Source organism: Pseudonaja textilis, chromosome 6, assembly GCF_049901715.1.
Source record: "Pseudonaja textilis isolate UNSWEBS1 chromosome 6, rPseTex1.2, whole genome shotgun sequence".
NCBI lineage: Eukaryota > Metazoa > Chordata > Lepidosauria > Squamata > Elapidae > Pseudonaja > Pseudonaja textilis.
In genome coordinates, this window is record NC_141995.1 from 38,100,150 (window position 1) to 38,115,023 (window position 14,874).

General features: G+C 37.9%; 1 protein-coding gene and 1 long non-coding RNA gene across 2 annotated transcripts; one reads left to right on the plus strand and one right to left on the minus strand.

The window, feature by feature from the left end:
• Positions 1 to 970: 970 nt before the first annotated feature.
• SLC25A4 (solute carrier family 25 member 4) lies at positions 971 to 8,621 on the minus strand. Its single transcript, XM_026697879.2, has 4 exons — positions 8,366 to 8,621; positions 6,165 to 6,651; positions 3,061 to 3,201; positions 971 to 1,457 (listed from the first exon to the last, which is right to left on the minus strand). Exons 1-4 carry the CDS (start codon positions 8,474 to 8,476, stop codon positions 1,300 to 1,302), a joined length of 897 nt encoding a protein of 298 aa, XP_026553664.1. The 5' UTR covers positions 8,477 to 8,621; the 3' UTR covers positions 971 to 1,299.
• Positions 8,622 to 8,709: 88 nt separating this feature from the next.
• LOC148125450 (uncharacterized) lies at positions 8,710 to 9,542 on the plus strand. The gene is made up of 2 exons (XR_015744139.1): positions 8,710 to 9,097; positions 9,407 to 9,542. It is a non-coding gene; the product is annotated as an uncharacterized LOC148125450 (long non-coding RNA).
• Positions 9,543 to 14,874: the final 5,332 nt, after the last annotated feature.

A 14,874-nucleotide genomic window follows, 5' to 3' on the forward strand; every position in this document is an offset into this window, starting at 1 on the left:
ATACAATACTAAACTGAATAAGAACACCGCAGGTGAGCTATATCTGACTATACAATAATCTTCAATTTACAAACAATTGAGCCCAACATTTATGTTGCTAAGTGAGATAGTTGTTAAGTGAATTTTACTTCTTTTTATGACCTTTCTTGCCACAGTTGTTAAGTGAATCACTGCAGTTGTTAACTTAGTAACACGATTGTTAAATGGATCTGGCTTCCTCGTTGACTTTGTCAAAGGGCCGCAAAAGGCGATCATATGACCTTGGGCCTCTCCAACCATAATAAATATGAGTCACTTGCCAAGCATTTGGATGTTGATTACAGGGCCATGGAGATACTACAATGCTTGTAAGTGTGAAAAACTGTCGTGAGTCACCTTTTTCAGTGCCCTTGTAACTTCGAATGGTCACTAAATAAACTGTTGTAAATCAAAGACTTCCTGTACACATTCAATAGCAACCTTCCTTTTAGCACCTACTCACAAGAAAGAGGATCCCAAAGTTAAAAAGAATGGTCATTATTGCAATCATTACTGAGTATTTAGAGATATTAAGGCCTGGAAAAAACAAATGCGATTTTCTCACCCAGGTTATCACATCTCTGGGAATGTGCATGAGCATTGCAATCCTAACAAGACAAAAAGGAGATAGATTTGACATAAATATTTTTTCCAATATGTGATTAAAGATAAAATTAGGAGAAATGAAGAACAGCATTTCCTGTGAAGTGTTTTGCTATTATTTCCTGCAGAGATTAAAGCTGTTTTGTCTTATATGAGTCAGAATCACGCTCATCGTTGTACTTTTTCTTGCTAGCTTAGAGTGACAAACAGAACCCTGTTCTCTGCCCCTCTCTTCTATCATAACACCACACATGTGCACACACATTCACCTCTTCACGGACTCTTCACTATCTGGAAGCTACAATACTTGAAAGAACTTCTGCAGTGGATTTATCACACACAAAAAAGATTTAATTTCTACTATTTATTAAAATTCATTTTTGTAGTTGTTTAAATACTTTATCAACACACCTCCTCTGGAAATATTTTTATTCATAGGAATATATTATTGATATTTGTCAAATAAATGTATATGTACAAAGACCTCATCAATTTTCCATACAAAAAAGTTTGACGTGTCATAAATCATCACTGAGCAATCTTTATAGTTCCCCAATTTGACCTCTCAACTGGATTTGACCCACAGTAATCTGTTTCCGTAGGAAATATTTAGTTGCCTTTAACTCACGTGTAAATATGTAATTAAACAGAACATAAGAGTCAAGTAGTTTGACTTGCTTAGACAAATTTCTTGATCTCATCATACAAGACTAATACAAAAGCGCCTCCCATGCCTCTTAGCACATTGGACCAGGCACCTTTGAAGAAAGCCTTGCCTCCTTCATCTTTAGCGATCTTCTTCCAGCAATCGATTGTACCCTTATACATGATGTCAGCTGTGGAAGTAAACATATTCAGGTAAATCACTGGAAAGAGAGAACTGGATCTGTATAACACAATCATTTCTCTAACTCCAACAAATAAAGCATCATTGCAAAGTTGCTCTCCAGTTATTACTTCAAAGTAAGAACTTCCAAACCTTACTTCAAAGGTTTGTAAAATAAAATTGCACTTTTTTCTCTTAACATAAACTTGAAGCTCAAGAGAATTTCATCTCTCTGTGTTTAAGAACTGTACTGATCTGAAGGTAATAGTTTAACATAACAAATGCAAATAAATATAACTTTTTTTCAAAATTGTGCAAATTGAATTTCTGCAATAAGGTTCTTAAATATGTTCCAAATAAAAAAGCAGAAATTAAACCGAAGCTTTCTTAGCATTAAATAATTATATGCTCCTGAAGATGGGGGACTAGAAGTAGCTGTCCTATTGGGGTAGTTGACTCTGGACATGGGACTCTATATACGGAAGCCTTGCTGCCATCTCATCCTGCTTGCAGCCGTTCCCAGCAAGCCACCACTCTCCATGTAACAAAAGTGGTTTATTTAATGTATCCTTACACTGAGGCAGATGATACTCGAGTAAGCTAAAAGGGATAGCCTTGCCTCTTGCACAAACCAGCTGTTTCCTGCCCTTCCTTTTCTTTGCAAAAGGGAAGAGTAAAATAGGAAAAATAGAGCTGATTTGAGCATGACTCCTACAAGAACTCAGAGCTTGTCTCTGTTGCTTTTACTTTTACTTTACTTTTAACCCAGGTGTCTTTCTGAAAATGAAAGCCTACAGCGTGGCCAGTGGGAAAAAGTAATCAGTGCATTAGAACTTATTCCTATTACAGGTAATCCTCAACATATGACCATTATAGAGACTGCCCATTATGGTCAAAAGTCATAGTGGTCACAAAGAGGTTCATAGTGTGACCAATCTGATTTTGCAGACTTTTTGTTGTGGTCATTCACTATGGGGCATTTTTACCAAAAAAAAAAAAACAGAAATAAATGCTGATTTTCAACAAAAATGTCATAAATCATGGACATGTCATCATGGGACAATGTAAATGGCCATAAATGTGGGCCAGGTGCTGAACACGCAAAACGTGGCCACATAGCCATGGGTGAGTGGAGGGGGGGCCATCAGAACTAGTCATATGTACACTTGGGGCAGTCCATCAGAACTTTGAACAGTCACTAAGTCAAGGTTATAGCTAAGGTCAGTGAGCAAAACCCATCAACCTGTAGGAACAGATTCTTTCTGATTATGAGCCTTGGTGGTGCAGTGGTTAGAGTGCTGCACTGCAGGCCACTTCTGACTGCCGACTGGCTGCAATTTGGCAGTTCAAATCCCACCAGGCTCAAGATTTACTCAGCCTTCCATCCTTCCGAGGTGAGCAAAATGAGGACCCAGATTGTTGGGGGCAATAGGCTGGCTCTGTAAAACCACTTAGAGACAGCTGTAAAGCACTATAAAGCGGTATATAAGTCTAAGTGCTATTGCTATTGCTGGATGAAGGAATAACTGTGCTTCATGCCAAATGATATCAAGTCGTTCTACTGTCTGAAAAGTGGAAGTGCTGAGAGACGAGGAAAATGGTTATTCTCTTACCTCCTTTTCTGCCAGACTGCATCATCATTCTACGTCGGACAGTGTCAAAAGGGTAAGATACCAGACCTGCTACTGCAGTTACAGTCTGGGCTATCATCCAGCTGACTACGATGTGCACATTCTTTGGATCAGGCAACATGCCTATTATCATGAGAAGATCGCCCAAAGATGAAAACCGGAAGAAGAGAAAAATTATCAGTAACACTTATAATTTCTGTTCCATACACCAGCAGATCCATGATACGTGGTCTACATGTTATCTCTACCATGGCGCCACAGCAAAACTGTAGAGCTGCTTGGTAGAAAAAAGACTTCTACATATCAGATATTACTGATACTGGGAGTCTTCAACTTACAATCACAATTGAGCCGAAAATTTCTGTTGCCAAGCGAGGCAGTTGTTAAGTGAGTTTTGCCCCATTTTATAATCTTTCTTGCAACAGTTGTTAAGGGAATCACTATTGTTAAGTTAGTAACATGGCTGTTAAATGAACCTGGCTTCCCTATTGTATTGGCATATTCCCTAATATGCCAATTGCCAAGTGTCAGCAACAAGTTTAAAAATACAATTTTTAAAAAAATTATTTTTACTTTTATTTTTTTAAATTAAAAAAAGCCTTGATAAACTCTTATGGGATGTTTTGAGAGTTATAGTTACTGTAGTGTTGTGCCCTCAGTGAGCTTCATGACTAAGCAGGAGTTCAAATCTAGACTTCCACTATTCAAAGGCAACATTCTAGCCATTGCATTGTAAACATTATCTTGAAAAACTGTAGTATACTGTCAGATCTTTATACTTCTGTAAAGCCTTTGATTCAGTGGTACCCAACAAACTACTCCTATAACTAAAATCTTATGGTATCTCTGGACAACTGCATAACTGGATAGAAGCATTCCTGTCAAACAGACAACAAATGGTCAAAATTGGAAGTGTCCTATCAGATTCTGTACCTGTCAATAGTGGTGTCCCCCAAGGCAGTGTTCTAGGACCAACTCTCTTCATACTCTACATAAATGACCTCTGTGATCATATTAAGAGCAACTGCGTTCTCTTTGCTGATGATGTAAAGCTGTTCAATACCACAGACAACACTGCTACCCTTCCAAAAGATCTTGACTATGTATCAGAATGATCAAACAAATGGCAACTTCAAATCTCAACAAATAAATGCTCTGTCCTACATATTGGCAAAAAAAATCAGAAAATACAAGCTGATTAGTCAAGACCTTGTTGATGATCCCAGCTCTGTAAAGGACCTTGGAATATTCATCTCTAATGATCTAAGTGCTAAAGCCCACTGTAACCACATAGCCAAAAAGGCATTAAGAGTTGTTAACCTAATCCTACATAGCTTTTTCTCTGGTAATATCACACTACTAACTAGAGCATACAAAACATTTGCTAAACCAATACTCGAATACAGCTCATCAGTCTGGAACTCACATTACGTATCTGATATTAACACAGTTGAGAAAGTCCAGAAATATTTCACAAGAGTTCTCCATTCCTCTACTTGTTGTAGAATACCTTATGCTACCAGACTTGAAATTCTAGACCTAGAAAACCTTGAATTATGCTGTCTTCTGTCTGATCTAAGTATGGCATATAAAATCATACATTGCAATGACTTACCTGTCAATGAATACTTCAGCTTCAACCATAACAACACAAGAGTACACAATAGATACAAACTCAAGGTTAACCGCACCAAACTTGATTGCAGGAAATACGACTTCAGCAACAGAGTGGTCAATGTCTGGAATAATCTACCGGACTCTGTGGTTTCTTCCCCAAACCCCAAAAACTTTAACCTTAGACTGTCTACTATTGACCTCACCCCTTTCCTAAAAGGTCTGTAGGGGGCGTGCATAAGCTCACCAACGTGCCTACTGTCCCTGTCCTATTGTTTCTTTTATTTTTCTTATATGTACCCATTTCATGTATTCATAACTATGTATATACTTATACCTATTATCTTGTAAGCAATTGACAAATAAAATAAAATAAATAAATAAATACTCGTGTAGTGTCTGAAGAAAATGTCCTAGATCTAAAGAATTATTAGTTTCTTAACTGCATTGCCTTTTTGTTCCTGCAGATGGCAGCATTGTGCTAACCTTGCTGAGACTGGAAAACTATGGTATGTAGAGTCAAGTCTGGTTAATACTTGGTAATAACCCTGACCGGACCAGAACACTAGAATGCAAGTCAAAAACACAATCTTGTAGATAGCAAGAGCAAACCACTTCTGTAGTGCTGTCAAGAGTACCTCACAAGAAATCAATTTCAATCCAAGGATATTTTTTATCATATTGCCATTCTAAAACGTCTCTTAAACCTGGAAACAAATGGCCTTTTTACACATATTGCTAAGCTACACTCTGGTTTCTTCATAGTGAAATATGTGAATTTGCATGTCATTAGCCCAAACCATCATGACTTGTTTCATAAACCCTAGGTAAAACCGTGGTTTACATTCTGTACAAATGCAGTTAGAATTAAGATGCAGCTGGAGGCTGGAGTATTTGGCATATTTTGATTTCAGCATGTACCATCAAGTCATTGTTGATTTTAGCAACCACATAGTTTGGTTGCTAAACTATCTACATAGTCCAGGATGATATTTGGCACATTAGGGAACAAGAAAATATAGAATACCAAATTGTCTAACTTTGAGAGATTATTGTATTATTTTTCAAAGAGACAGTTACCAGTACTTAAATATAATAAGTTAATTGACCATAGAAAGTTGATTAACCATAGAAAATCAGCTTATTACTTCATATAGAACAAATCATACTATTATAAATCATTGAAAATTACAGATCAAAAGGGAAAATGTGTTTAAAACACTTTTTTCCTTAGGAGAAAAAACAGAATTCTATATCCTTCTCCATTATCAACTGATTTACCCACAAGATCCATTTTTAGGCAACATTTACAAATCCCATCAATTGAAATGCAGTTTGTTAAGCAAAGCTGTGTTTAGCTTAGCTTTCCTTTCACCGGGCGCTCAACAGCCATGTTGGCTGGGAATATATCTAGGGCTTGGGGAAGCCTGATCAGATCATTATTTCAGCACCACTAGATGTCTGTTTCTTACCTTTAGCTGTATCGTAGACGCCAAAATAAGCAGCTCGGTAGATGATGATACCCTGGACTGACACATTGAATCCCAAGTAGAGACCCCTGAGGCCATCAGATTTGTAGATCTTAGCAATGCAATTGCCTAGCCCAGTGAACTGCCTCTCATTCAGCCCTTTGCCCACATCAGCTGCTAGCCTAGTCCTAGCAAAATCTAGAGGATACACAAAGCAGAGAGAAGTTGCTCCTGCTGCACCTCCAGAGGCCAGGTTGCCTGCAAAGTAGCGCCAGAACTGCTTGTGTCTGTCCACTCCCCCAAGGAAAATCTGCTTGTACTTGTCCTTGAATGCAAAGTTGAGGGCCTGGGTGGGGAAGTACCGGATGACATTGGCCAAGTTGCCTCTCCAGAAGGAAATGATGCCTTGCTCCTTGGGAATCCTTACCACACAGTCCACGATTCCCTTATACTGTTTTTCGGCTGTGATTTGTTGGCTAGCATGCTGGACCTATTGAATGAATGAAACCCAAAAAGGAGGGAAGAAAAACAAAATGAAGTAAAGGGAAATGGATAACTGTTGCTTGGGTTGCTTGCTCAGATTGAACACATAGCAATATGTCTATGGAAATTCTCAGTCCTCCAGGTCATGGTTGTCCCAGAGGTGATTTTTTTCAAGAGGCAACTTGGACTTTCTGATTTTTCTTTGGAGATGTGTCACTTCAGATCATCCAAGAAGCTTCTTCAGAGCTGAAGAAACTTCTTGTATGAGAAGCAAAATGTCTTCAAAAGAACCAGAAAGTCCAGTTGCCGCTTGAAAAAAGCACATTTGGGACACTTTGGGACAACACATAGTTAAATTTCACTGCAAATGGAATTTTGTTCCATATCAAAACTAGTTATCAATTTAAAATTAACAGCAATAGCATCAATACATTCAACTCTATTAAATGCATAGGTTTATTTGGACATAAGATCTGAAAAACATAAATCTAAGAAATATATTTGCTCCTTCAGCCAGTTCATATTTGCTCATGGGAAGCCTGCATACTAGGTCTCTATACGTACATATCTTAAAAGGTGATTGGACAGTAAAGTTACACAAAGCTATTCAAAAGAAGCATTTGCAAAACATGCACCAAAAGGAAAGCATCATTTTGAAGTATCAAAGCAGCTGTGTCCTCTAGAAACCTTGCATGGATTCTTTCGAGGTTGACCTTAGCTGCTGGCACAGTTGCTGCAGCTTTACCTTCACCCTCACAGTTGCTTCACTTTCTCAGAGATTGCCAACAGTTTTTTCTTCCTATGAATATGCAATATGGACAATCAGGGATTGCCTTCAAAGCAGCAGTGTTAGCCTTTCAAAAAGCACACCTGCTTTAATATTTCAAGGAAGTAGACTTTGGTCATACCAATACACTTTATGAAGCACCCCCTTGCACAGCTTTACTAGGTTGTATGTGTTAAATAAAAGATTGTATTAATTCAAGCTTGAAGATCCAATTTACATACACACAAGCTTTCTTTCACGTAGGCATCTCTTTTGGGAATTCAGTCCTTTTAGTCACTCTCCATAAGTTACCAAACCATTGAGCCAAGCAGCAAACTTTTATGCAACAGATTAGTTTAAATGGAACTAGGTTAGAAAATATATGGGGGCACATTTCCATTTGCACTGCCCATTGAATATTACTTTTTATTGGGCTGAATGGTACACCACATGTGCAATACAAAGAGAATAATCAAGGCCTCAAGGAGTTTCCTCAAGCCCTGGGTAGCTTTGCTATATACTTTGCCAAGAACAGGGCTGCACCGATCTTCTGTCATCAGAACTGCACAACTGCAGTTTCCATATTTAGTCACTTCATCTGATACTAAAATTCCTACTCCATTCCTATTTACAACCTCACACTTGGCTCCATGCAAGACTTTTTTTTTTTTTGCTAGTAATGCAGAGCACTACTTTGAGGGACAACAGACTTGCCCTATCATTCCAAGATTTCTTAGAAGAAACCTGTGAGAAACTGATAAGGCAGAGTCCCCAAGTAATTTTTACATGTTTCCATCAGGGAGGAATGTCCTTGCTCTCTACTTTTTAGGAAACGCCAACGAAACCAAACAGCCTCTCCAATGGCAGGTGCAAGATTAATATCTGAGCAGTTTTCCTCCCAAACTCTATGGATAGAGAGAATGAGCACATCTCCAAATTCAGCCACTCTGCTCACCTGTAGCAGCAACTTGACTCTTTCAATAGGTGCTACAGCCGTCTTGGAAATGGCAGCAGCGATACCCCCCGCCAAAAAGTCTTTAAGAAAACTGAGAGCCTGGTCAGCCATACTAAGGGGAGCGACACTCCAAATCCCCTTCCCTTAAAAAAAAAAAAGAGGGAACCAAAAATCCCTAGAGAGTCGTCGATAGGTACCTCCCCACCCAGCTAGACACCCCCGTCGAGTCACACAGCTTCGGACAGACAATCCCTTACCTTTTCCAACTATTTATAAGTTTTCCGGGTCTCGCGATAAGAGGAGGACCCCCGGGGGGCTGATCCGCCAGCACATTGGAGGGCACTGTGGGGAAGGCGCCATATTGCTCTCTTCCGATGGGGCAACCTCTGAGTGAGGGTCGCCGGCAAGGGCACAGTCATGTTATCTGGTCCCCTTCAGGCGTCAGGACACGGCATGTGCTCGCTGTATTAATAGCACAAGGGCAGTGGGAGGGGGAGCGGTCCTTCAGGACGAGGCGTTTAACCCTTTGGAAAGTCCTCGCCGGCACCGCCCGGCGAAGTGGAACGAGATGCGCGCAAGGAGGGGGCGATCCCCATAGAGTGGACCCCTCGAAAGGCTAGGCCCCCTTTCAAACTTTAGATGAGCGCTTCCCTCTCCTGCCTCCGAAACACCCTGCCACGCATCGTAGCTATAGAATTAGTTAGAGAATCCGGTCTCCACGCGGTTTTACGGGTGACCCCGGCTTTTTACAGGTGGCTAGCCAAAGAAGAGGTCGCTTTAATTATTTAACCTTATTTATAAGCCATGGTAATCTTCTCCCCAAAGTGACTTTGGACAATTACTTTATATAATCTATTATCTTGTGAGCGATTGACAAATCAAACAAACCAATAAATTACTTTATATAATAATATATGATACTGGTCAGTAAAAAATACATGTTTGATTTTTCAGCATCCTGCTCATGCTGGTTTTGTAATACTGCAAAGCTTTAATTGGCTGTTTACTAATTACATTTTCTTTATTTTTTTTATATTTCAGAAACTTGGTAACAATCCAGAATATTTGCATTATTGATTGGATATAATACCAGCAACAGTAAATATAAATAGATGAAGTCACAATTATCTTTGTGGAAATGTAAAATGAACAGTAAATAAACCAGTGGTGAATGGCATCTTTTAATACATGTAACATTTGTACACAACATTGTAAGCTTGAGAATAGGCTGGGTATGATGTAAAAACAATCGTCTAGAAAGAATTATTTCATCATTTAGCACTTCTTTAAGAGTCTTGTATGTTAAGAAACTACTGATATAACTTGCTTGGGCACAGAACAATTTTCTGATTTATAGAGAGCTTTATATAGGATAGTCAGATACAAAAAAAACCCTGTAGTTTAACAAGTTTAATTCTTCCTTTTTGAAACATTTTCCCTTTTACATAAAGCTACTTTTTCTTTGAGAAACATTTAGTTTCAGGTGCATGTGGTGTTTGTTCTGATACATCAGATCAAACTAGCTTATCTCTAGTTGGTAAAAGCCTACCAATGACTTTCCTAGCTCTGCTATTAAGGCCTTTTATGTGTCAATATTGGACTAAACTGACCCAGTTTCCTGGGGAAATGATATGCTATTAAACTTTGAAAGGAGCCCTTTCATGTGCAAATACGTTTTGCCTCAATATTTTAATTGGCATGCCTAGGTGTTCTCAAATGAACACCTATATTTAAGATACTGGTAGAATTAAATTATGGGAAGCAATGAAATTCTGTGTAAAATAGAATGCTACTGCTTTAAACTTCAGCTGAACTGCTTTCTCTCAATTGCCAGCTATTTTTTTTCTTCCAGTGTCAAGAGAGGGAGGAGTTCACTCTTTCCTGGCTGGGTCTTCTAAGGACAGCATTGGCACATGATTGGAACACAAATATCACTTAGGTGGGAAGAAAACTGGAGCAGGATTCTTGACAGCACATGATTAGGAAACAAAGTTCTAACCCAAAATGTAAAATGCCAGCACAGGGGGTAGTTGTGCATAGTGTAACATTCTTACTAGATGACACCATGAATTTGTGGTTATAGAAAGCATGCTTGCACCCTAGTTTGCCTTGTTTGCTGGGTAGCTTTTTCACACAAATGATGAATAATTAAAAGTAGGCCTTATAGAATCCAACAGCAATTAATTACGAATAAAGTTCCATGATCTATGTGGCTAACTCGCAAAAATGTCACTGGAGTGCACAATGTCCAACAATAAACATAGAATTGCAATAGAACAGAAAATAAACAACTGGGGTGCACTAATATAAGACACCAGATTTCAGAATGAGCTTCTCTGGTTCCAGTGTCACTTCCTGAAGGCTAACAGAATTGGAACAAGTCAAACCTCAGGAGGAAGATGATTCTGCTAAGCAGATACCCTCACAGAAATAGTATGTTTCCTAGGTGTCATCAGACAACATTGCTTTAGGAAGGGACCTGGCACGTGCCCAATTGACTGGAGTGTGTGGGGTGGTAGAAACCACCAGAGATAGGGGTTCCTGCAGATAACCAGGTACTATGCCGTAGAGAGTTTTATAGGTGATAACTTGAACTGCATCTGGAAGACTACTGGAAGCCAGTGCACCTTGTGAACTAAAAGTATTATTTATTATAAAAGTATTGTATTTATGTTATTTGATACTTTGCTGCATTCTGTTCTTCTTTGCTATAAATGTGTGCAGTTGTGTTTTGCTCTGTGTTAATCCTAATTTAAATTTAAATTTTAAATAAATTCCAACTGCAGTTGGATTCACTGAATTCCACAAGAGCAGCTTCTCACAGCCTGCTGATATTCTGCATATTAAGGTACTATTAGAGGCAGTTATTATTGATTAGATGAAAAATCGGGAAACTCTAACCAGTATAAAGGAAGAAATGCATTTATCTAGTTGATGCAGTTTCTTGTGTTGACACAAAACCCCGTGTTTTAACAACATGGGAAGTTCTTTAAGTTGTGAGTTGAGTTATATACTGAACATTCAGCCAGATAGGAAACAGGCAGAAACAAGGAGAGAGATCCAGGGATGGGATAAGGAGGCAGGTACAATTTATATCATAAGCCTTGCAATGATTTACTTAGAGTGAATTATGACATGATGGTGCTATTTCATCACCATCATACTGATAAGAGTGTGACTTGCAATAAAGTTCATGTTTTTTCAATATTGCTTACGTTTACATTTTGAAAGTATACTAATATATAGTTTCAGTCAAAAAACTGCCATTTTGTCCAACCATTGCAGCCTTGCTTTCTTCTGCCTATTGGATCATAGGCAGATACAGTAACAGGCACTCTCACCAAAATACCTTTAACCCAACTCAGTCTTAAGGTCCAAATATACTCAGGAGCTAGTAGTACATACAGCCTTTGGATACAGAGTTTCGGTATTGAAGAATGGGGAAGTTTAAAATAAGACTGGGAGGCTTGTTAGTTCTGATGACATTCACTGAACTTCCTCTGAACTGACCTGTTGTTTTCATGCAAACTGACCTATCTCAGTAATATTATTTCTGAAGAGGACTGACATTTCAGTTGAGAAAATAGTAAACTATAACTCAACAACATCTAACATCTGGCTGTCTTGAAAAGTATACCATGGTTTTAACTAGAATCTGTCTCTGTGACCTAGATTAGCCCTGTAACATACACTGTAATGCTATACCTATAATAAGTCTTCAGCAAGACTCATTTCAATCTATGCCAAATATTTTCATCTCTATGGTCTATCCTTGCTAAGGACATTTATAATTTAAAAAAAATGTTATCAAAGACCCAAGCTCTGTTCTTGATTAATTCTTTTTTTAATCTTCCTCTGACAGATGAATGCTTTCAGATGTTCTTGTCATTGAAGAGTTTTAGTGAGAATTATCATGTTCCGATCCCAAATAATTCACACAGAATGTTTCAGGACTTTCAGTGGAATCTCTCTGCATGTCCTACTATCGGAAGAAAGCTTTCCACAAGTATTTAAATTAAACTAGCTTCAACTAATTTTTGGGAAGCTCAGTATGTCAAATGGAGCAAAAGTATAAGATTCTGTATTTTAATTAATTGCATAAAGATGTACATTACTAGAATGCACACTTCTTTATAGTCCTAAATATGCTCTCCTAAGTATCATTGTGTTGCCCGAGTCCCAGAACAATATTTGATCCTACCAGAAATGGTATATAAAATATGATTGATCACAAAACTCCATATTTTAGGTTTAGAACTGGAAAATAATTAGTATGAGCATCCCTCTTTTTAATGTATATTAAACTTCATACCAGGATGACAATAAACATTGACTCTCCAGAAACTTTTATTTGAAAAATTCTCTAGCTAAAGCGTAAACTTCATCAAATTAACACACCTAGATACCTTGGGTTACTGCAAACAAGAAAGCTATATGCATATAGTAGATGTAGCTACTGCACAACAAAGAAAACAAGTCGTGTATGCCTGAGGGTTTGAATCCTAGAAATTTCCTCCCGTCCCTCTAAAATCACAGACATGTGTTTGTCTCCCAGACTTTCACAATTGGAAACATCTATTCTAAGCTTACATTAGTTCTGTCTGCCTGAGATTTACTGGTGCCTCTCTTGTCAGCATCAATTCTTCTAAGGCATACAATATCAGGTTTACCATGCCTCTTCAAGATGGGAGGTTTTATGAAAGGCCAAATATTAAATATTGTTTTGGAGCATATTCCCAATCCTCCTGGATATTCTGTAAAAACAGACACTCTGTTTGATGCATATGAAGCAAAATTTATTCAGTCAAGTTTGATAACATTGAAATTAATTGCTGAAGAAAGCTTTGCAAATGTATATTTCTTTTTGCCACGAGATGGCAGAACAAGCAAGATTTAGATCTGTTTAAGTGAATTCTAAAGGTTAAGTGTCTAATCTCCTTACCAGTGTTTTTCAAATTTGCCAAATTTAAGATGTGTGGACTTCATTTCCCATAGTTTCCCAGTCTGCTACCAGTTTGAAAAGGCACTTTGCATCTTTTCTGTCCTATCTGTCTGTCTGTCTGTCTGTCTCTTTCTCACTTGTAATATGATAGGAAGAGAATGAGGAATAAATTCTGTCTCATAAAAATATTTATGGCATAGTTTTCTACAAACAAACCAAAGGCACAGATATTAATTATAGGTATATATTATGAAGATGCTTCAGAAGAGCACAGATTATCATCCAACAGCTGTCAATATTGAAAATTATTCACATTTATATCTGATTTATATCATCCAAAGGGAGAAAAAAAATCTATTAGGCTCTTTTCCAAATCATTTTGTAATGTTGGAAAAAAAATTATATTGACTTTAGTTATAAACTAAGACAGTGTTCTCAGTTCTAAAATAAGTGGCATATAAATTTGGAAGGAAGCGGGGGCAAACTTGAACTTTAGGAAACAAAGCTAGTATTTTCTTAACAATGTTTTTATTATTGCTACTACTACTGTGTACAATAAGCTGAATTAAAATTGGGAAAATTTTATTTGATATGATGTTTTTACGTGTTATTTTACTGCACCTACGTGGCCTTTTTTTGGAGAAGGAATTGAGATGTGTATTGGTGTGTCCGTCTTTACTTAACGTAGTTACCAGAAAAAAGCAGGCTACATGAAGTAATTGTTTCTTTTCTCCCAACCATTCCTTAAAGTTTTTGAAAAACAAACTGAGAATAATTATAAAATAAGGGAAAATAAAATCAGAAATTGCATCTACAAAATTAGAGACATCTTTATTTTAAAACATGTCGTGTAATTGAAAAGAGGCTCCCTGGTGGAAGCCCACAACATACATGAAGCTGAGAAAGGAACTAAAAGCTAGGCTTTTCGCTACCTTGCCCCCAAAGACCCTTTCCCATTTCCCCAAAGTTAGCTGCCCTTATCAACCCTGAAAAATGGTAAATGAAAGCCCAATTCAGTATTGTTTATTTCTCCTTATGCCAGTATTCTGTGGATTAAGTTTGGATGAAACACTCTCTTAGTGGTGAATAAACAGTGTTAAAATATTTGTATGCTAAATATCCTAATGGCCATTATGAAGATGCTTTGTATACAAAGGCAGTAAGAAGCTTTTTGCAACCTCCAAAAAGCCACTTTTCCCCTCCTCTACATTTTTCTTTCATGCTAAATAGTCCAAATGAAAGGCCTTTGAAAGTTAACTAGTTTCTGCAATGGCAGTGTTTTAGTATAATGAATAACTTTTCATAGAGGACAATTCCGCATCACTTAGTAGAACGTTATTTCTTTTTCTGTATGCCACCAATAGAGGGATTTTAGTGGCAGAATTTCTTTCTCTGAGAAAGCGATCAAAACCCTGATTAACCTTTGATTGTCACGTGGTGCTCTTGGTTTGAGGACCAAAGCAGGAACAAAGAGTTAATGGCAGCCATATGTTTGCAGTATTGTGGATTGCAATGACCCAAATGTGAACTTGGTGAGTGACTGCAGCTAACCACTGTTTGTTCCAAG

Coding starts and splice junctions, on each gene's coding strand:
- SLC25A4 (XM_026697879.2), bottom strand. CDS start 8,476: ATGGCTGACCAGGCTCTCAGTTTTCTTAAAGACTTTTTGGCGGGGGGT. Junction 6,652..8,365: donor GAGTCAAGTTGCTGCTACAG/GTGAGCAGAGTG, acceptor TTCATTCAATAG/GTCCAGCATGCTAGCCAACA. Junction 3,202..6,164: donor CGTCTACGATACAGCTAAAG/GTAAGAAACAGA, acceptor TCATGATAATAG/GCATGTTGCCTGATCCAAAG.